General features: G+C 19.1%; 12 protein-coding genes across 12 annotated transcripts; 3 read left to right on the top strand and 9 right to left on the bottom strand.

The window, feature by feature from the left end:
• Positions 1-85: 85 nt before the first annotated feature.
• On the bottom strand, positions 86-1,199 carry SRAE_2000458200 (CAP domain-containing protein; the record flags this gene model as incomplete). Its single annotated transcript, XM_024643468.1, has 2 exons — positions 86-502; positions 552-1,199. 2 exons carry the CDS (start codon positions 1,197-1,199, stop codon positions 86-88), a joined length of 1,065 nt encoding a protein of 354 aa, XP_024509135.1.
• A 716-nt stretch (positions 1,200-1,915) lies between these two features.
• On the bottom strand, positions 1,916-3,116 carry SRAE_2000458110 (Astacin-like metalloendopeptidase; the record flags this gene model as incomplete). The annotated part of the gene is made up of 2 exons (XM_024643467.1): positions 1,916-3,004; positions 3,042-3,116. The coding sequence occupies 2 exons, from the start codon at positions 3,114-3,116 to the stop codon at positions 1,916-1,918; spliced, it is 1,164 nt and encodes a 387-aa protein (XP_024509134.1).
• Positions 3,117-5,576: 2,460 nt separating this feature from the next.
• Positions 5,577-6,440, top strand: SRAE_2000458000 (Lipase, class 3 family-containing protein; the record flags this gene model as incomplete). Its single annotated transcript, XM_024643466.1, has 1 exon — positions 5,577-6,440. The coding sequence occupies one exon, from the start codon at positions 5,577-5,579 to the stop codon at positions 6,438-6,440; it is 864 nt and encodes a 287-aa protein (XP_024509133.1).
• Positions 6,441-6,928: 488 nt separating this feature from the next.
• Positions 6,929-7,984, top strand: SRAE_2000457900 (Cystathionine beta-synthase; the record flags this gene model as incomplete). The annotated part of the gene is made up of 2 exons (XM_024643465.1): positions 6,929-7,025; positions 7,071-7,984. The coding sequence occupies 2 exons, from the start codon at positions 6,929-6,931 to the stop codon at positions 7,982-7,984; spliced, it is 1,011 nt and encodes a 336-aa protein (XP_024509132.1).
• A 77-nt stretch (positions 7,985-8,061) lies between these two features.
• SRAE_2000457800 (7TM GPCR, serpentine receptor class v (Srv) family-containing protein) lies at positions 8,062-8,928 on the bottom strand (the record flags this gene model as incomplete). Its single annotated transcript, XM_024643464.1, has 1 exon — positions 8,062-8,928. The coding sequence occupies one exon, from the start codon at positions 8,926-8,928 to the stop codon at positions 8,062-8,064; it is 867 nt and encodes a 288-aa protein (XP_024509131.1).
• Positions 8,929-9,728: 800 nt separating this feature from the next.
• SRAE_2000457710 (Metallopeptidase, catalytic domain-containing protein) lies at positions 9,729-10,851 on the bottom strand (the record flags this gene model as incomplete). Its single annotated transcript, XM_024643463.1, has 2 exons — positions 9,729-10,757; positions 10,795-10,851. 2 exons carry the CDS (start codon positions 10,849-10,851, stop codon positions 9,729-9,731), a joined length of 1,086 nt encoding a protein of 361 aa, XP_024509130.1.
• Positions 10,852-11,374: 523 nt separating this feature from the next.
• On the bottom strand, positions 11,375-11,707 carry SRAE_2000457600 (ShKT domain-containing protein; the record flags this gene model as incomplete). Its single annotated transcript, XM_024643461.1, has 1 exon — positions 11,375-11,707. The coding sequence occupies one exon, from the start codon at positions 11,705-11,707 to the stop codon at positions 11,375-11,377; it is 333 nt and encodes a 110-aa protein (XP_024509129.1).
• Positions 11,708-12,520: 813 nt separating this feature from the next.
• SRAE_2000457510 (CAP domain-containing protein) lies at positions 12,521-13,282 on the bottom strand (the record flags this gene model as incomplete). Its single annotated transcript, XM_024643460.1, has 2 exons — positions 12,521-12,967; positions 13,007-13,282. The coding sequence occupies 2 exons, from the start codon at positions 13,280-13,282 to the stop codon at positions 12,521-12,523; spliced, it is 723 nt and encodes a 240-aa protein (XP_024509128.1).
• Positions 13,283-13,572: 290 nt separating this feature from the next.
• On the bottom strand, positions 13,573-14,344 carry SRAE_2000457400 (Hypothetical protein; the record flags this gene model as incomplete). The annotated part of the gene is made up of 2 exons (XM_024643459.1): positions 13,573-14,271; positions 14,321-14,344. 2 exons carry the CDS (start codon positions 14,342-14,344, stop codon positions 13,573-13,575), a joined length of 723 nt encoding a protein of 240 aa, XP_024509127.1.
• A 1,255-nt stretch (positions 14,345-15,599) lies between these two features.
• On the bottom strand, positions 15,600-16,622 carry SRAE_2000457300 (Hypothetical protein; the record flags this gene model as incomplete). Its single annotated transcript, XM_024643458.1, has 1 exon — positions 15,600-16,622. One exon carries the CDS (start codon positions 16,620-16,622, stop codon positions 15,600-15,602), a length of 1,023 nt encoding a protein of 340 aa, XP_024509126.1.
• Positions 16,623-19,885: 3,263 nt separating this feature from the next.
• Positions 19,886-20,327, top strand: SRAE_2000457200 (Hypothetical protein; the record flags this gene model as incomplete). The annotated part of the gene is made up of 2 exons (XM_024643457.1): positions 19,886-20,096; positions 20,152-20,327. 2 exons carry the CDS (start codon positions 19,886-19,888, stop codon positions 20,325-20,327), a joined length of 387 nt encoding a protein of 128 aa, XP_024509125.1.
• A 24-nt stretch (positions 20,328-20,351) lies between these two features.
• On the bottom strand, positions 20,352-21,949 carry SRAE_2000457100 (Sialin; the record flags this gene model as incomplete). The annotated part of the gene is made up of 2 exons (XM_024643456.1): positions 20,352-21,868; positions 21,925-21,949. 2 exons carry the CDS (start codon positions 21,947-21,949, stop codon positions 20,352-20,354), a joined length of 1,542 nt encoding a protein of 513 aa, XP_024509124.1.
• Positions 21,950-22,683: the final 734 nt, after the last annotated feature.

Here is a 22,683-nt window from a genome sequence, read left to right as displayed (position 1 = left end):
TAAAAATATTTTGAATAATTTAAATATTTCTTTTCCTATTTAAAACTTTTTTTTTAATTTATATTTAGTAAATAGTTTTATATTTTTATACATAATTTAGAATTTTATCAAAAACATTTCTTTTAAAAGCATTAGGTGTATTTCCTTTTGGTGAAAACAAAAATACAGCATAAAAAGTATCTTTACTTCTTGAAATACCGATTCCAACAATAGATGTACCTTTCCATATAAGTGCTGTAAAATGTTGCGTTGCTGGATGCACATGTTCTGCGTTATAGTTATAGTTTACTCCTTCATCATACCAAAATTTTATTAGGTAACGCAATAATTCATAATTAAGAGAAACATAAAATTCTCCTACTAGTTTACTTTTATCAGGAATAATATATTTGTTATGACTAAACATATCAGCTCTTTCTTGAGCAATTTTTTCTAAATAAGGATTTCTAATTAGAGCTTTACTAGAATGAAAAGTTCGATAACAATTAATTTCACTTAACATCTTAATATTAAAACAAAAATAATAAATAGTGAGTAAAAAAAAAACTTGCTTTTTGTTTTAATGTATGATGCGTTTTTTCAAACAAACATTTAAAATTACACTGGTTCCAAACATGTTTCCATGTATTAAAACTATTCATATTACTAAATAAGCATTTTGCTGGATTAAAATGTATTAAACAAAGAGGTTTTGGAGGAATAAGTGGCTTGGCTTTTAAATTTTTTGGTACGTTCTTAATTACTACTTTTTCTTCAACATAATTTTTACAATCATGAAGTTTTTCTATTTCTAATGCATATTTATTTGCTTCTTCATAGCTAGTAAAAACTCTACCCATACATTTAAATTTTGTTCCAAATTTATTAGTTATTTTCATAATAACACATTTTTTTGGTAAAATTGATTCATCTAGATATTCTAATATTGGTTCAGGAGCAGAATATTTTTTTATTTTTATATCTTTATCAGTTATAACACCCATATTTTTTATAAACAAATTTAAAGGATGATACATTCTAAAATCTTGTAAAATTCTTAAAGCCATACTTTTCATTGTAATATAATATTTTGAATTGTAGTAATAAAATTTTACATTATTAACATATCTTTCATAATAAAAAATTTCTTTAAGTTGATATGTTAATTGAGGTAACAATATTAAAATAATAGTTAAAAATATATTATGTAATAATACCATGCTATTACTATAAATAATATGTATAATTTTAAATGTTTGATATCATTAAATATTACTAAATTTGCAATAATTTTATAAAAATTTGATTAAATTATTTGGTTATATCTACTTATGCTATTTTTAAAAAATGATTTAGTAGTAAAAATAGTAAACTTATTTAATTTAAAATAATAAGTTAAATAAAAAAAAAATATTCAAATATATATTATTTATATTCAATATTTTACCTATCACTTATAATGTACTTTTAAAATAAATAAAATCTAATAATTTTTTTTATTTAATTAAAAAATTTCATAATCATTTTATCTCAACGTTTAAATTTTTTTTATTTCAAAAAAAAAAAATGAAAAATAAAGTCAGAAATAACTGAAATTTGGTTTTTTTTATTTATATTATTATAATAATAAGTTTTATACTAAAAATAAATAAAATTTTAAAATAAATTTTTTTTTTGTACTTATATTTTATATATATAATTTTATATTAAATTTTATTTAACTATTAAATGTACCGGAAATATTTAAACATATAAATTTAATTTAAACTTAATCTAAAGTTTTTAATTGTTGTTGTTTTATTTTTAAAAATAATAAATTTTAATTTTTACAAATTATTTATATAATTTTGAAATATATATTAATTTTAAGAAAAGTTGAAATAAAATAAATTTTTATCAATTATTGTGTTATAAAATAATTATTATAAGTTAATGTTTATTGCAAAATTTCTCTGTATGAAATTGATACTTTTGTAATTTGTGGAGTAAATTTTGATTGAATTACAATCATATCAGTTTCAGAGATAATATTTAAAGGAATAGAAGTAGGTGGATAGTATACTCCACTTACAGATAAATCACTTTTATATTTTACTTCAATACCATGATATTCCTTATTGTTATAAAATATATTACTGTCATTATTATATTTTATTTGTAATTTTATTTTTCCACCATTATCAGATCCAATATAAAAATAACATATCCCACCAACTAAAATTGTATTTGTACTTATTGTTGGTGTTGCAAGAAAACTATTTTGATGAGTACATAAACCTCTATTTTCAAGACGAAATTGGCATAAATCACCATACATAAATGGTAAACATTTACATCTTGTTGGTAATTTTGGATCTGGATATCCATAATGTCGACAATGTATTCTTGGAATATTATTAAATGTACAATATTTATAATTTAAAAGTTTGATATCATTAAAGGTAAAAATTTCTGATTTACCTATTGAAGATATCATTAATTTATCTCTTGATTCAATTGTTTTTCTACCTTTCATAGAATATTCATAACTTGAAAAATGCATAATTGATCTATAATCATAACCAAAACCATATGTATCTACTGTTCGAGAACTTCTTTTTTCAAAAAAATTAAAAAAAAAAGGATTTATATTAAATATATTAATTATTACATATCTATTTCTATCAGGTCTATTGTGTTCATAATCAATACCTAAAGCACGCATTGTTTCTCGAATAATTAATTTAATATTTTTTACTGATATGTGTACATATATTTTATGAGGAATTTCAATTCCTTTTCCTAATTTTGTATGATAATACTTATCTGGTTGATAACTAAATAATGCTTTTTTTGGATTATAAGTTTGTTTAAATTTCAAACATGTTTCTTTTCTAATTAAATAAAGAGCATATAAAATTGTATTATAATTTAATGTATCATTGATATAAAATTCAATTTCTCTTTCACTCCATAAATTTGATTTAAATTTTAAAATTCCTCTTTTTTTTCTTTGAACAACAAAATTATCATCAAAAAAAGGATTCTAAAAAAAATTAATTAATTTTGTATAATAAACTCACAGAAAAATTAGTAAAACCAAAAGCTTTTATAGTTATAATAAATATTAATAATAATATTATATATCTATAAAACATTGGTTTTTTTAATTTTAAAGTTATTCCAATGAAAAACTTTATTTAAATTGTTCACCATACAATTATGAATTTACAAAATCAAATTTTTTATAGTATTATTAAAAATTTAATTACACAGTTACGCCTAAATGAAAAAAAAAATATTTAAGTTAAAATTTTTTAATATATATTTATTAATAGTATTATACTGCCATAAGCAGAAAAGGTCAATTTTAAACGATAAAGGTTTGTTTGGCTTAACTAGATTATCAACAATAAATTATTTGTAATCTATTTTTAGTAACATGATTCTATTATAAATATGGATTTTAAAATGCTTTTATGAAAAAAAAAGTTTTCAAATAATTTTTTTACTATTAATAACAGAAGAATAAATGTCAAAGAAATTTTTAAAGAAATTTATTTTAAACAGAATATATGGTAAAAAAAAGAATTATTCAAACTTTGTAATAAAATACTTGTGATTAAAATTGAAGATTTTTTGATAATTTTTTTTGTCTTTTAAAATAATAAGTAAGTTGTTAAAATTTTATTAAAAATATAGTTATTTTTATTGTACTCATAAATTTTTGTTATTTTTTTATTAATAATAATCATTTTTTGATAATATTTTTTAGATAACATAAAAATTTTTATTAATTAATTGTAAGCTATGATTTTGATATGTTAATGATTTATAAAAGTTTTATATTACAGTAAAAATTATATTTAATAGATAAAAAAAATGTTCAGATATTTTTAGTATGAATATTTACATATTTCTAAATTTAGAAAAATTAAATAACTGCATTATCATTTAAATTTCATACAAATGAAAATGTAATATAAAAGTAAATGATATTATTTTATAGTTTTTGATAAATTATTTCAAAAATTCATATTTTGTAAAATTTTTTTTTTTATATTAAAAATATTACAGTAAAATATTTACATTAAAAAAATTTTTTTTAAATATAGTTCTCCTTCATCTTATATTTTTTTGTATTTTTCTTAAAGAATATATTAAATCTTATAAAATGATTGAATTTGTTTATGATTATCGGAATTTGAAATATTTCTATTGGTAAAAAATAATATAATTTTTTTATCTTTTTAATGATCTAATAATGTTTTAATTATATTCATATCAAAGCATACAACATTAATAATACATTTTTTTAAAATTATTAAATACAACATATTATAATTATTATTAAATTATAATACATGTATAATTATATACATGTTCTTTTATAACGTATAATGAAGTTTTTAAAATATATCTATGCTTTTTTTTTTAAAAAACAAATATTAAAAATTAAAAAAATATTTTTTTTTAAATAAACTTTTGTTTTTCTGAATAATAACATATAAAGTAACTTAAATTTACACCTTTTAGTGAACAAAATTATTACAACACTTTTATTGACTTTTTTTTAATTTTAATTGATAAATTCTTTTTTCAGTCTACAATTAGCATGAGTATTATTTAATACAATAATACAAAAGTTATATTTTATTAAGATAAGCAATAATTTTAGTATTACTAAATTAAATTTCTTTTGAACAACAAAAATTACAATTTTAAAATTTTTTTTATCTTTATTTACTTGTAAATAAATTCAAGAAACTTTTTAAGTGTACTTATGACAAATTTACCATAAGTGGCATAAAATGTCAAATTGAATATTACAAGTTTACATACTTTTATACTTAGTTTTTCTGAATGAATTCAAATTTCTATTGAGGCTAAAACTTTTTTTAGGATAGTCACAATAAAAGTATCTTTGATAGTCTATTAGAGCACCTTTCTTACATTTCTTTAATTTTGCTTCAACAAAAACTCTATAGGTTTTCATATTGCCACTATAGAAACATACAATTTTATGAAGTCTTACAAGATTTACTTGATTATATTTATAATTATTTGAATTATATTTACTGACACATTGATGCGCATAATATTGTGCTTTTACAACATTCATGTTTGATGTATAGGCATCTTTATTAGACCTAATAGTATTAATAGAATTAAAGATAAATGTAATTAATAATAAGTAATAAAGTTTCATTTTTATAATACATTTATTAAAAATTTGTCATATATATAATAACTTATATTTGTTTTTATATAATAAATAAAGAGATTTATTATACATTGTCACACTAAATCTTTATTGACAGTAAATAAAAGTTTTAGATTGCATAATAATTTTAAACAATTAAAAAAATTTAACTTTTTTATTTAAATTTTAAAATTATTTTTGTATGTTTTACACACTTTTCACATAATTATCAAAATTATTATAATATGAACTTATTTTCTTATCACTATTTTTACTTATCATGATTATATCCTTAAGTGAAATATTTATGATAATAAGAAAAATATATACACGTTAAAGGAAATTAATTTTATAATCTTCAATGTAATGATAAAAACTATATAAATATTTTAAAATATGCTTAAAAATAGTCAAAATGAAATTTTGTATACTTTTTTTGGTTTATCTTATCACGCCATTCACATTAGCTACTTATTCTGATGGTTTAGCAAGAAAAGTTATGCTTTCTATGAGTAGTGCAGCATACTCTGATATACCAGAAAGATGTATTAAAAATGTATTTGGACAATCAGGAGTATTTGGTAGACAGGTTTCTGTTACGTGTGATAAGGTATCTAATGACCGTTGTTCTGGTTTTACAGCTGTTAGTCATGATGATAAAGCTATTATAATATCATTTCGTGGAAGTACTGGATTTTTACAACTTGCACAAGAAGCTTCTGGAGAAATATTTAATAAACCAATACCATTTTTTTCTGGTGGTGCTGTATCTTTATATTTTTATAATGCATTTAATGATGTTTGGACAAAAGGATTAAAAGATAGTTTTCTTGGATTGAAAAATAAATATCCTACATATAAAGTTTATGTAACTGGACATTCACTTGGAGGAGCAATGGCATGTATTTGTGCAGCAACTATTGTTAAATCAGGTTATATTTCATCAAATAATATTTTACTTTACACAATGGGTGAACCACGTGTAGGTGATGATGATTTTGTTAAAGGATTTGATAAATTAAATATTGAAGCATATAGAATAATTCATAAACATGATCTCGTTCCTCATTTACCTCCAGATCATTTATTTGGATATAAACATCATAAAGAAGAGATTTTTTATAATAATGATATGACTTCAGGAAGTAAATTTAAAATATGTTCTGGTGATGATTCAAATTCATGTTCATCAGCTTCAGTTGATTTAAGCATTAATGACCATTTACATTATTTCAATACGGATGTAAGTGATTACGGATATCATGGATGTTTTGCATAAATAAAAAAAAAATTTTTACTTTATACTTATAAATTAACATAAACAAATAAATAAATAATAATTTTATTTATTATATATTTTTTATTATAGTTATAATATAAATAAATTTTTAAAACCAATTAATTTTATTTATTAAAAAAAAAAAATAATATTCAAGTAACAAATAATTTATTTATAATTTATAGTAAGACAAACTGTCTATATTTTTGTGACAATAAAAGTTTATTACGTCAATAAAAATCAATTGACATCATATTTATATTTAAAATGTTTATCAAATAATTAAACGTCCGATACACCTTCATCTTAATGTATTATTTTTTAAAAATTAATTATTACTATGATTAAACAAATTTCTTAAACTATACTATATATAAGATACATTTTTCTTTGAAATTACCACGCTTTATATTGATAATATAATTATATTTTAGAAATATATAAAATATACAAATTTATTACTTTTTTTGTCATTATTCGTAATTATCATGATGAATAAAATTTGTAATAATGCTGAAGAGTTGATAGGAAATACTCCAATGGTTTATCTTAATAAAATTACTAAAGATGTAGATGCTAAAATTGGTATGATTTTTTTTTTTTAATTTTAATAAATATAATTATTTATAGCTGTTAAACTTGAATATTTTAATCCATCATGTTCTGTTAAAGATAGAGCTTCTGTTGCTATGATTGATGAAGCAGAAAAAAATGGAAAGATAACTCCAGGAAAGACTGTTCTTATTGAAGCAACTTCTGGTAACACTGGTATTGGATTAGCATTTGTTAGTGCAATTAGAAATTATAAACTTATTCTAGTAATGTCTGCAAATATGTCTTTAGAAAGAAGAACTTTATTTAAGGCTTATGGAGCTGAATTGGTTTTAACTGATCCTTCTTTAGGAATTCAAGGAGCTTTTGATAAATTAAATGCTTTAGCTAAAGTAATTCCAAATGCTTATGTTTTGGATCAATTTAAGAATCCTCAAAATCCAGGTATACATTATAGAACAACTGGACCTGAAATTTGGAAACAAACAAATGGTGAAATTGATGTAGCATGTTTTGGTGTTGGTACTGGAGGTACATTAACAGGAACAGGTAGATTTTTAAAGGAAAAAAAAAGTGAAGTTAAAATTTATGCTGTTGAACCATATGAATCATCAATTATTAATGGTAAACCAAAAGGACCACATAAAATACAAGGTATTGGAACTGATATTATACCTGATAATTTAGATCTTACAATAATTGAAGAAGCAATAAGAGTAAAATCAGATGATGCTATTTGTATGGCTAGAAGAATGGCAAAAGAAGAAGGAATATTATGTGGAATATCATCTGGTGCAAATGTTTGTGCAGCATTAGAATTAGCTAAAAAATCTGAAAATAAAGGAAAATTAATTGTTACAACATTAGCATCATTTGGAGAAAGATACTTATCAACAGCACTTTTTAGTGAAATAAGAGAAGAAGCTCAAAATTTAACATTTAATTCTATTGATGAAGATATTGAATATTTTAGAAAATTATATAATTTTTAGTTTATTATACTTTTAAATAATACAATATCATTATTTTTTAATTTTTATTTAAAATAATATTGATATTTTCATTTTTTTTAATATGTTGATTTTATTTTGTTTGTTACAAGTATTGTACCTTCAATAGTTCTACTAAAATATTTACTTTTGAAAATAAATCCAAAATAAAATTTTAAAAAATCTAATCTGACAGATTTAGATAAGATAAGTAAAATAAAAGGTTGTGCACTTCCTGATACAGAAAGAATAATAAATAAATAATAAGTAATATAATAGAGACCCATTTTAAAATTTTTAAAAACAAAAATGGCTCTTACAAATTGTTGTATTGATAATAAAGCTAAAAATGATGTTGTTAAAATAGCATAAAAAAACATTGATATTCTTTTTCGTTTTTCATTTTTTGTTATATTACTCATTAATTTATTATATTTAGATATTATTATTAAATTCATTGATATTGTAATAAAACAAGCAATTCCAGATAATATTGAGATAAAAACATTATTAATCATACTAACTAATGGATTTGTAACCATAAATATATAAACATGTAATGGTTCTGCATACACTAAAGTACATTGAAACCAAAAATTAAATGAAAACATAATTAAAGGAAATAAAAATTGAAATGCAGCTAAAAAATAACTCCATTTTAATGTCCACTTTATCATATAGATACTACAATGGCAAAGTGCTAAGTATCTATTTATAACACAAAATACATTTCCAATAATTGCTGAAGCAATATTTGAATATAACAAAGGAGCATACCAAAGATATAGCCATTTTTTTGTAATATAAAAATCAGTAAATAATCCCCAATGTAAAAATTTTTGATAAAAAATACTTACAAGAGTCTGGGAAAAATCAAAAAAAAAGTTAACAATAAAATGAAACTCAAATGTTGATGGTTCATTTTTACTTCTAGATCTAGTTAACATTTTATACAGAAATAAAAAAGCAACCATAAAATATAAAATAAAGCTTATAAAATCAAAAGTTATAAAAAAGATGTCAATAAATGTAAATTTGATTTCAACAACATTATTTTCATCTACCATTTTTATAATAATATAATAAAATATTAATATTTTTCTTTAAATAAAAAAAATATAAAAATGTTAACTTTTTCAATTATAGTTAAAAACAAAAATACAATTTTTTTTATATCTACTTTTTTTCCCATCTATTTACCTTATAAAACAATATATTTTTTTTATATAAAAATTAATTTAAAAAGGAAAATAAAAAATTTCAATATTAGCATGATTAATTTTATTATTAAGAATAACTTTTTTTTGTTGAAAACATTTATAATTCACATAATTTTTTTTCATAACATTATATTTAAAAAAAGAAAATACCATACTTTAGAAAACAAAAGATATTTATCAAACTTTCTATAATACTTATTATGTTTTTTAATAATAATAAATTGTATACAAAAAGTTAACATTTATATAAATTTTTTGAATAAACACTTAAAATATTTATATGGTAAATTTAATCCAATAAAAATTAATTATATTAATTATAAACCAAAAAATATAATTTTTTAACGAATTTGAGTATAAAACTTTTATCAATACAATAAAAATTTTTTGTAACTGCTGTTTTCTTTTTATTTTATGTGTAACATCATGTATTAAAAAAAAATTAGGCATAATATAATAAATTTAAATAGTGTGTACATAAAATTTTTAAATATTTAGAAAATATGTTTTTAAAAATAGTTAATTACTTAACATTCAGTATCATCAAATACTGTGTAATATGAAAACGATAAAGCAATTGCATTTTTTGTACCTTTATATGATACTAAAAGTTCGTTACTGTAACCTGGTAGTGTAATATTTTCATAAAATCCACAAAAGCTAATACCAGATTTTCCTTTATCATCATGATATTTGAAATTAATATTATCACCTATACGACATGGAATAACATATTTAGATGTTGTATATTCTATTTCAGTTATAATTTTGTATCCTCTTGGTGCTTGTAATAAAAATATACAGTCTTGTTTACCACAAACACTTATTGTTTGTTTTTTTTTTGTTGCTAATGGATTATACTTTGGACAACCTGTGTCAGAAACGTTAATATCTTCACAATATTTACCTTTGTAACCAGGTGGGCATATACATGAATCACAAAACTTTGGATTTTGATATCCACCATTTTGACATGGAATACAGGTGTATGTGCATTCATTTTGACAATAAAGTGAATTTAACAATTTATAATCATTGAAACTAAATTCATTTTTAAATCCACACATTTTATGATAATATTGTTCTAGTGGATCATTAATTTGTAAGTCACACTTTATGAACAATATTGATCCAAAGTCAAATCTACTATTAATACTTTTCAATTGATGTTTTTCTTTTAAACTACTATAATTAGATATTTTTCTTGAATATCGAGAACTTAGAAAATGAAATATTTGTCTTCTATAACACCCTTCATGATTCATACAATTATATGGAACTTTAAAATCAATTGGATTATTTTTTATATTTGTATCTTCCATATCACCAGTTTTACCATTAAATATAAATCCACCATTTTTGGAAAATATAGTGTTTTCTTTTTTAAATTTAATACATGTATAAGTTTCTAAATCATTAAATGTATCTTGAACAAATTTACTAACTGTTTCATTATTAATGTAATATTTGAATTGATTTTCATAATTAAAATTTGTAGATCTTTTTTCTACATAAGTATTATCCTCTAATATATATGGAAAAAAGATGTTATCTTTCTAAAAATTTTTTTTATTATTCATAACTCTAACTTACACTCAAATTCAAAGTGACAAATAATAATAGAATGATAAGCAAAACATTGCCTAACATTTTTCAAATAAACTTATGTCGAATGAGTATAATCTTTATTTTTAAATGATATTTATAATTAGTTTTTATGTCAAATTATATTATTTAATGTTTAATTAAACTTTTTTTTATGTGATGATAACTTGTAAATTTATCTTTTTTTAACATTATAATATGATAATATTCATAATTTAATTAGTAGAATTTATATTATCATATATAACTTTTTTATTAAAATACTTATGAAAACTTTTTTATTAATTCATAAGTAAGATAACAAATATAGAAATAATTTCAAATTTGTATTTATAATATAATTTTAAACATATTATTCAAAGTAGTAAACATTAATATGATAAATACTTATAATAATTTATCTTATATCAAAAGTAAAGTTTTAATAATTATTATACTTAAATTTAAGATAAACAATAAAAAAAAAATCAAATGGAATATGATATAATTTTTAATAAAAATAATTTTTTTATAAAATTAAAAAAAAAATAACATTTTTTTTAAATTTATATTTTATGTTAATTTTTATTTAACTAAGTTTTTTATAACCATTCTTAGTACAATAGCCACATGTTTTTGGGCAATCTTCTAAAAGTTCTTGAAATAATCGTATATTGAAACAATATTCTTTTTTGCTTGGACAGGTATCATAATAATCTTTACAACCTGATTCGTATTCAATTTCTGGTTTTTTACAATAATAAGGATCTTTGAATTTACATTTTGATTGACAAAGATGACATACATTCTGTTTCCATTCTTCCTTTTCACAACGTTTATATTTTTTTATATCAATACAGCTTATAAAATTTTGTTGAGCTAAACCTAATGTAGAAAATAATAAAAGAAGTAAAATTTTCATTTTAAAAGAATTTGATATAGAATATAGATGATATAAGTAATGTTTTATAAAACATAAAAATGTTTGTGAATGATGTATATCAAGATTATCAAATATTTTTTTGTAATATAGTTAACTAATATTTGAATAAAAATATTAATAGATAAATTACTAGAAATTTAAAAAAAAATTGATAAAATAAACTATTCAATTAAATTTTTTTTGTTGAAATAATAAAGTATTTCTATAATTGAATTGTACTTAGTTATAATTTTTTTTTAGTAATTGGTAGTTTTTATAAATATTTGAGGCATGATTTTTAACTAAAATATAATTACTTATAGGTGATAATTTTTTTTATATGTATATTTTGTTTCATTATTAGATATAAAAAATAACATTTTATAACAGAAAAACATTTTAGAAACCGTACAAAATATTTGAATTTCATACATTTGGAAATATATGTGAATTTAGAAAAAAAATTTTTTATTATTTACATGTTTAATTAATTGTTAGGTATATATTATTAGTATCAATTAAAATATTGTTTTAATCTTAAAAGTTAAAAATGACAAGTTTTTTTTTAAAATATATTTTCATGTTTATTTTTAATTAAACGTTTTTTGAAAATTTAACCTTATAAATTTAATAAAAAAATAATTTTTATAATAATTTTTGTAATAAATTTAAAAGTATAACTTTATTTAATTGCTAAATATTTTAAGAACTTTTAATATTTGAAACATTGTTTTTAAATAAAAAATCTGACTAATAGTCTTATTTATACTTTTGTAACAAATATATTTTGCAAATAAGTTAAAATATTTTATTTTATATTGAAGTCAAATTGTTGCTGTCATAAAGACGGTTAGCTTTAAAAATATTATCTTTAAATTTACCACTAAGGTGTGGTGAATAATGACATGCAATGAAATAATTTTCATAGTTATTTGCTATACCACAACCAACTGAATATGTTTTTTTCCAAACCATATTAACAAAATCTCTAACTTCTTTTCTATTTTTATTTTTTTCAGTATTACCAAAGTAATATTTATAACGTTGATTATACCATTTTAATACAGAATCAATTATATTATCTTTACCAGAACAATAAACACTTTCTTTACGATTTTTTTGATCTTTTGGATATACTTTTTTAGTATTTTTGGCAGCCATTTGTTGAGCACGTTCTTGGGCACTTTTTTCTAATTTTTCATCTTCATAAAGTGAACTAACTTTATGTACTAAACGGAACCAGTTTATTTTATCATAAATCTGAAAAAAAAAAATTAGTAAATACTAAAAAAAATTTACAAGTCTTTTGACACTTTTAAGTTCTATTGGATAACCATGTTTATTTTTGTTGTCTTCTGGTACCATTCTCCAAATAGATGTGTAATTGCCTTTGGTAAAATCCAAAGCCATACCATCATCTTCAGTATAAAATTTATTATTATAACAGTTCCATCCACTAACTCCATTTATGTGTTCCCAATCACATACAAGTGGTTTTGTATCTTTATCCAAATTCTGACATATTGTAAAATGCGATAAAATCAGGATACATATAATAATTAACAAATCTTTCATTTTTAAAAATGGTGTTATATTTTTATAAATATATCTTTTATATATTATAACAATTTTTATTTGTATTGAAAATATTAATAAGTACAAATAAATATTACAAAAATTATATAGTTATTTAAGTAATAATTTTTCAATAATCATAATAAATTGTTAAAAGCTTTAATAAATAAAATTTTACTTTTTTTTTAATAAATTTTTTTTACATAAATTTTCATTTTATTTTATTAAAATATTTCAAATCATAAAAAATATAAAATTATTTAAATTTAATTTTATTATTATTTTAAATTTTAACTTCCATTTAAAAAATCGATTGCAATTAAATATATCACTATTCCTAAGATAAAACATAATATTTCATAAAATAATATATCACTAAATGAATAACCATTATTTTCATTTTCTACAGTTTTTGATAAAATTTTTCCATTTTTTAATTGTAAATTATCTGATAAAGAAAGAAATATTTTATTTTTCAATAGACAATTACATTGACCATCATAATTAAATTGAAGTAAAAGTTTTAGGATACTAGAATCTATTATTTCTCTAATGTTTGTTGTTAAATTATGTTGTTGAAAATTAATCATTTGTTGTTGTTGCTGCTGAAGTTGTAAAATTTGGTTTAAAATCAAATTTGTAATATCTTCTGATAATGAAGGTAACTTATTATTTAAAGAAATATTATTTTCAAAATTTTTAATTAAACTATCTAATTTTGTTATAAAATTACATTTCTCTTCTTCATGAATTGAAGAATCTTTATTTGATAATAAAACACTTAAGTTATTATTTAATTTTTTTATTTCATTTTCAATTTTTTCAAATGATTTTTTTTCTTCCGAATAATTTTTTAATATATTTTCTATCTTTAATAAACAATTTTTTGTCTCATTATTTTGGTGAATCATTTGTTTTACAAGATCTTCTATTACTGAAGTGTTAGCATCAAGATAATTTACTAATTCTTCACCAACATTAATGATTTCCTAAAATATAATAATTTCTAGTTTGCTTACCTCATTTTTAATAACATACCCTTTTATTTTTTGTATTAGTCATTTTTGAAACAAACAACTATGATAAAAATTTTATTACTTTTCTACAAAAAAAAATTATAAAGTTTTGTAGTAAAATTTTTGAAACAATCAAAATTTTATGAAATATAAAAAGTATGGAAGACGTGTCACAAAAATTTTCACAACAATATATCTTGTTTAGAATAGTTATACACGTGACTGGTATATACTTTATATACGCAATGAATAAAAATTGCCTTAATAAACTTTTTTCAAAAATTTTAGAAATTGAATATTAAAAAAAAATTTGAAAAATATTTTTTTATAACAATTACATTTTTAAAAGTTTTTTTTACTATTTTTAAATAATGATTATTACTATATAGATTTTATACTTTCACTTACATTTTAATTAATGTAACAAATGAGTATAAAAGTGGTGGTATAGATAAAATTTAGTTTTATCTAAAAAAAAACTTTAAATTTATAATATATCGTTATGACATCCATTTTCTTGGTGGCTGTTTTAAATCATTTATGGATTCTAAATTTATTTTATAAGAAAAAAATACATAGTAAACATTAAGCTTTTATTAGATTCTAAAAAAGAAGGTATGATGCACCTAATTAAGAGAAACATACAATGTCTACATCACAAAGTATATTCAATAAGAGAATATTTTGAAGAACGTTCTTATATTAGCTAACTATATAAATATTACATCAAAAATTTTTTAAAAGTGTTTATATTTTATATTTCAATGAAATATGTAGAGTTGTCAATGATAAATAATTGGTTTCCGTTATATATATATTTTGTTCAAAAAAAAAATATTTTTTATACTGTTTTTTATTTATAATAATAGATATATTTACAACACTATTTAAAAAAATTTTGGCTATTTATAAAATACTTTTGTGAATATCTTAATTTTTTTAAATGTTTTTTATTCAAAGTTTACACTAATTATAAAAATTATTTCAAAATAAAATGTTGTTTTTTAATTATTATAAATATTACTATATTTTAAATAAAATTTTTACCATAAACATTTTATAACTTGAAAAATTTGTTTTGTAAGAAATTATTTTTAGGAAAATTGTGAAAATATTTATGTGTACCAACTTGAAAAAGATATTTTTATAACAATTTTTTTAAAATTAATTATGATTTTCATTGTTTAAAGTTATATAAAATAAATTTTATTACTACAAATTTAACTTTTGAATGTTTTTTTAAAAAAAAATAAAATATAAAATTTGCTTAAATCGTAGTTAATAATTTTTCTTTATTTTTTTTATTCATAATCATATCCATTTTTATACTCATATTCGTATAAATAATCTTTCAAATACTCCCCATCATCATCATTATCTTCATTCTCGTAAATATATACATATTCATCCCTTTCAGCATCTTCAAAATCATGTTCATATTCATCTATTTTATCATCGCATTCATCATCATCTTTACTATCATCATCTTTACTATCATCGTCTTCATCATCATCGTCTTCATCATAATTATCTTCATCTTCATCATAATCATCTTCATCATCATATTCATCGTCGTTTTCATCGTCGTATTCATCGTATTCATCCCCGTATTCTTCATCATCATCTTCTTCATCGTCTTTTTTAAACATTTTTATATTTTTCTTTGTAGTTTCCTTATTTTTAACTTTATCTAATTTTGTTGTACTTGTTAATTTTGTATTTATTTTCTTTGTAGTTGTTTGAACAGTATGTGTTGTTTTTTTATACACTGGTGTAGTTTGTGTTGTTTTTTTACTTTCTGGTGTTGTTCGTGTTGGTTTTTTATGTTCTGATGTTGTATGTGTTGATTTTGTATCTATTGATGTTGTATCTGTTGGTAATGTATCTGTTGATGTTGTATCTGTTGTTAATGTATCTGTTGATTTAGTAGAAGATAATTTTTTAGCAGGTGGTTTTACAATTATTGGCTTTTTAATTGGTGGTTTTTTACCTGAAGGTTTTAAAGGTGGTAGTTTTTTACCTGAAGGTTTTAAACCTGGGGGTTTCTTAGCTATTGGTTTTTTACCTGGTGGTTTTTTGCCTATTACTTTATTAATTGGCTTTACAGGACCTTTTTTATTTGGAGGAGCTTGACCTTCTATGCTACGTTTACTTAAATTTTCATTATTTAAAATAATATCTTCAAGTGTAAGTTGATTTAAGTTTCCTCCTTCTTCTTTAACAGAATCATTTTTAATAAATTTATTATTTTTAATGTTTCTTGTTTCAGAATTTTTAACAATAGTAGCAAAAACAAAGAATATTATAATTAATTTATGATTCATAAATAACATGTAAATTATATATAATTCAAAATAATTTTAAAATAAAGAAAAAAATATTTTATATTGTTTTTTATTGATTTAATATTAATTTAAAAATAAATAAAAACTATTTTGTAACTAATTTTTTTTATTTTTAACTCAAAATAAATTTGCTTAATTATAAAAATTTTGCATATAAATTTTTTTTGTTTAATAAAATTATTGACAATAGATAAAAATACTTATTTTTTAAATATTAATCTATAAATAAAAGTTAAATATTAAAAATAATATATTTAGGAAAGAATGAAAAATATGGCTTTAATTATTATATAATAAAAGCATGATTTGTACTGACTAAATATAAATCATTTATCAAAAAACTTTTAAAAATAGCTTTGTTAAATAATAAATGTTGATTTTTTTTTGTAATAATGTTTTCTATTTTAATATTATAGCTTAGTAACAAATAAATAACTTTAGTATATGTAATGTATACAGAAAAAAAATCATTTTTTGGCATAACAAACACTAACAATAAACTTTTTTTTTGTATAAAAAGATGAAAAATATTGTTATCACATATATAATCATAAATATAAATAATAAAGTACCTTAAATTATTAAAATTCATTAACGAAAATTGATATTTTTTTAGTTATTTATTATATATTATGATTAAGATAAATTTATTTTTAAAACAATTGAAATATCTTTTGAATTTGTCTTAAAAGAAAAGAATTATTTAAGAGAAATTAATATTTATTAAAAAAATTTAAAAATTTTTCGTATTAAAACGAAGAGAAGAATATTCTTATTATCATAATATTACACTTTTTTTTTTAATTATCAAATAATTTTTATTAAAATTATCAATTTTTTTACAGACAATAAATAATCCAGAAATTGTTTTTATTTTAAATAATTTTATTATACAACATATGACTATTATTTTTAATATTTTATATTAAAAAAATTTATTAATATATAAAATTATAAATATTTAAAAAATTTAATATCTAATTTAAAAATAGATTTTTACATTTAAATGACATTATAATCAACTTCTTTAATCTATTTTTACTTATAAGCCAAAGTTTTCTAATATTTGTTTAAACATCTATATAAAAACAAAACTTTATGAAAGAAACTCGTTCTTTGTTGTAAGATTTTTTTTTCAAATGGGAAAAGCTTTAAAAATTTTTAAAGAGGTAACAGATTACTTTTACATGAAAACTTTTTAGTAGAAGATAAAAGAATTTTTTTTTAACATAATCATTAAAATTAAAAATAATTAATCTTTATCTGATAAAATCTAAACTTTAGTTTGTTAATAACATTTACTGTCTCTTCAATGCTTTAATATTTATAAAAGAAAAATTAAATGTTAGATATTTAATAACAGAAAATTATCTTTTTACGGAAAAAAATGATTTTTTTTTCTTTTATGTATAAAATATATTTTATTATTGATACAAGAAAATATTATATATACTTTTCTTCTTGCATGATAGTTTAAAAATAACTACATTATTTTATCATTATTAGATGTATTATAATAAAAATATTTTATAAATAGAGATATTTAATAAAAAAAAAAATTTTTCTTATGAATATTGTTTAATAAAAAATTCTTTATCCAGTTAATGTATTTGTTTGCATGATGATATTTATATCTATGACAACTTTTAATAAAACTGTTATATTTTAAAATAAATAATTACCTTTTCTTTTATTTCTAAAGATGGTAAGCTTTAATATATATATATATATGCCATGGAAATATGGTAAAAAAAAAAGATATAGTTTATATTATTTTAATCATTTTTATATAAAATAATATATTATGGTAATATCTTGTTTAATTTATGATGCTTTTAAATAATATATCTATAATAAGGTAACTAAAATGTTGCAAAATAAGATTTATTTTGCATTAAATTTTAGATAGTTAAATAAATTATTTATTTTCTATTTTATAATTAAAGTTTTCATATAACAATAAATTGTGGTTAAAGTTATATTTCATGAAAAACAATATTTTATTGTTATTTAATTGCTTTTTTTCTCACATTTTTGCTGTGAAAAAATCAATCAAAATGTATCTTTAAAATAAAATCTAACAAGTTTTTAAAAAAAAGTATATTTTTTTATCTTTATATTTTAAAATACTAGTAAAACATAACAATTAACATTTAAAAAAAAGAATTTATACTTTCAATTAATTATACTACGAAATTACTTTTATTATAACAAAAAGACCTGTTGATTTTTCCAGTCTACTAAACAATTTATTTTAACTTTTTTTTTGATAATTAAAAAACTTTATTACAATTAAACAATTTAGTTAAATATTTTTAAATTATCTAATTTATATTTTATTTCTTCTTTTTATGATTTAATTTAATAATAAAAAAAATAAAATGTAAAATTGTTGTTTAAAATTTTTCTATATTATGTAATTTTAAAATAATCCAAACATTGATATATTTATTTAAAATGTCATTATTATATTATAAAATATTGTATAATATAGCTAATAGTATTATACTATTTTATATTGTCAACGTGGAAAATACTTTAGAAATTTATTTTTACCATATAATAATATAATTATTATCATTATTTAATATATTAAATAAACGGTTTTTTATTAATTTTATAAGTATACTTTTATATCATATTATTTTATTACATTAAAAATTTACTTTGTAGTTTAGTATTTCTTATGGAAAGTAGTAATGAAATATAACAATTTTACTGAAATATTAAACAAATGGTTTGTTCCAGATATACGATATTTATCAATAGCTATTGAATTAGAAATATTATTTATACCTATATTTATAATAAATTTTTTCTATTTTTTATTCTCATTAAATAGTACAAGTTTAAAGAAAAGACAATATATAAAAACATATGTTAATACATTAGCTATACAATACTTATTAGTATCTATTTTGGCATTTATAATATCTAATTGGTATTTTTTATCTATTTTATCTACTAAAAAAATTCATACTTTTACATGTATTATAATTCATCATTTGGTATATATATTAATTACTTCCATTTCTACAATACCAGCAATTTTTGCATTATATCGGGTAATGTTAATTGTTTTTAATATTAAAATATGTATATCTATTAATTGTATAATTTGGCTTATACTTAATTCATCATCTTTATTTGAAATTATTCATATTATATTTTTTGATTCAACAATTGTTGAAAGTTTAATATGTGGTAAACAAATTTTTAGTCAAAACATAATTATTAATTTAATGAGAACAATTGTTATATTATTATCTCCAATTTTTGCACTTATTTTAAATATTGTAACATTTGATTTTTTTAAAAAAAGAAATAGAAGAGAACCTGAATCTATTGTTATTAAAAGAGAAAGATTAATATTAATTAATATAACATTACAAGGTATTTTAGCAATATTATGTCAATCACCAACAGCTATTATTACATATTTAACACAAGTTTGTAAGTTAATTAAAAATATTTTTATAAAAATAATTAAAATAATTTTTTTTTTAAGATTTATTAAATATACCAAATATATATTATTTAATAAGCAATTTTCTTCTTTTTTCTCATTTTGGAATTAGTACTTTAATTACAATAATGTTTTTAAAAGATGTTCGTCAAGAAATTTGTGGATCATTTAGTGGATATGTTGATCATAATTTGGTTAAACGTTTCATGAAAATTTAATTATTTTTTTTTTAATAATAATAATTATAAATTTGTTTCATTTAAAATTAATGAAACGTTCTTATTATTTTTATTATTCAATAATAAATCATCTTGATGTAATTCTTTTTTTAAACCCCATGATTGTGGTTCACCAGATCCAAAAAGAAAAAAAAATATTGATGATAACAACCAAAGGCTACCTAATACATATAATACTACATCCCAACCATTTGGATCATTATGATTTTTTAATGATGAAACTAACCATGGTGAAAATATTGCTCCTAAGATACCTGTTACATTAAATATTGAAGATACAAAACCAATAATTGCTGGTGCTAAAATGATATGAGAAACAAGAAAACCAGATGCAGATATACCAAAAAATGTTGATATCCATATAAAACATCCAACAGATAGGTATGGTTTTGTACAATCATTTAATAATGGTAAAATATAAAAACCAATAGAAACTCCTAAACCAGAAAGTATTTGAGTTAATTTAACTGATTGTGTTGATGTCAAAATATTTTTTCTTTGTAAATGTGTCATAAAATAACCCCAACCAATTTTTGATATACCTTGAGCAATAAATGGTAATGAACTATAAAGTCCATTATTCATAATAGAAACATATAGTGTATCTTTAAAATATGTTGGAAGGTACATTGTAACAAAAAAATTATACATCATAGCAAAAAAATTACACAATAATGTTGAAATTAATGGTAAAGATGTTATCATAGATTTTAATGGTATTGAAAATTTTTTTGATACTCCTTTATTTTTATGAGTAGTCATATATTTTTCAAGATAAATTCTTTCAGTTTCATGCATCCATTTAGCTTTATGAAATTTATTTTGTACTGTAATATACCATAACAAAGACCAAATGATAAGACAAAATGATAATAAATAAAAAACACCTGACCATCCAAATGTACTTTCACAAAAGTATGCTGTTATAGGATTACCAATAAAACAGGCAAGTTGAACACCACTTGTATATATTGATATTGCTACAGGTGACTCAGCTTTTGGTATCCAATTTGATAATATATGATTAAAAGCTGGTGATGATATACCTTCACCAAGACCCATAATAATTCTTGAAATAATTAATGGAGTATAACTATAATTATATGCTAAATATGGAAAAAGAACACTAGCAACAAAAAAAAATGCACTAGAAATTAATAAAAGATTTTTTGGAGATGATCTATCAGCTAATATACCAGCAGGTACAATAGTTAAAATGGCACCATAAAAATTTCCTGATAAAATTAAACTTTGTACATTTATATTCCAATCAAATGTTCCTCCATAATTTTTTGTTTTTTCTTCATAACTATTATTTATAAAAGAAACTTTAATACATTTATTTGGAATTTCAATTGTTTTGTTACTATTTATATTAAAATTTTCTAAATTAACGGCAGTTGAATTTATCATACAAACCATTGAAAGTCCTAAATTTGTACGGGCAAAAAAAAATAAACATACACCAACCATTAATAATAATGTAACGTGAAATCTTCTTGATTTAATATGAATAAATGCTAAAATTAATTAAGTTTTTTTTTTTAATTTATATAGTTTAAAAATCAAAACATACAATGTTTTATAGTTTCTTCAGACATATTAATAACCTATAACAACATTTAAATAAAATATGTAAACCTTGTAACTTCTTAAAGTACAAAATAAGTATCATATCTTGATTTTCATTTTTATCAATTGAATAACAATAGATAAGAAATTTTAAAAGTGGTATTAATAGATTCAAATTATTAATCTTTTTTTAATTATATATAAAATTTATATTAAAAAAAGAATATATTTAACAATGGTAGTTTTAAAAATTATACAATTATTTTTAATAGTAAAAAAAGTTCAAAATAAAATATTTTAATTTAGAAAAAATAAATTTATATTTAATTTTTATACTTTATTTTTTTTCTATATAAAAAAAACCTGTAATGTGAAAAATTTTAATAATATACTTTTCGTATTTAAAAATGAGGATAACTTTATTTATAAATTATTAAATATAAATGTAATTAAATAAAAAAAATAAAAGATTTATAATTTTTAAAAAAAAATATACAATATTATTAATCATTTTCCTAATTTAAAGAATTATTTATAAAATTATAAAAAAATATTTGGGTAGATATTAAATAATAATTATAAAAGGTTTCAATATATTTTTTATATAATTATATATAATTAAAAAAAATTTAGATGAACTGTAAAAAAAAGTGTTCAAGTTAATATATCTATAATTTTAAATATTTACAATTAATATTGAAAGCTTTTATATACATTTGCCAATCAATTTTTTTTTTAGTAACTATAGTGAATATATCTTCAA

The sequence above is a fragment of the Strongyloides ratti genome, assembly GCF_001040885.1.
Source record: "Strongyloides ratti genome assembly S_ratti_ED321, chromosome : 2".
NCBI classification, from domain to species: domain Eukaryota; kingdom Metazoa; phylum Nematoda; class Chromadorea; order Rhabditida; family Strongyloididae; genus Strongyloides; species Strongyloides ratti.
This window is presented reverse-complemented; position numbering and strand designations above follow the sequence as displayed.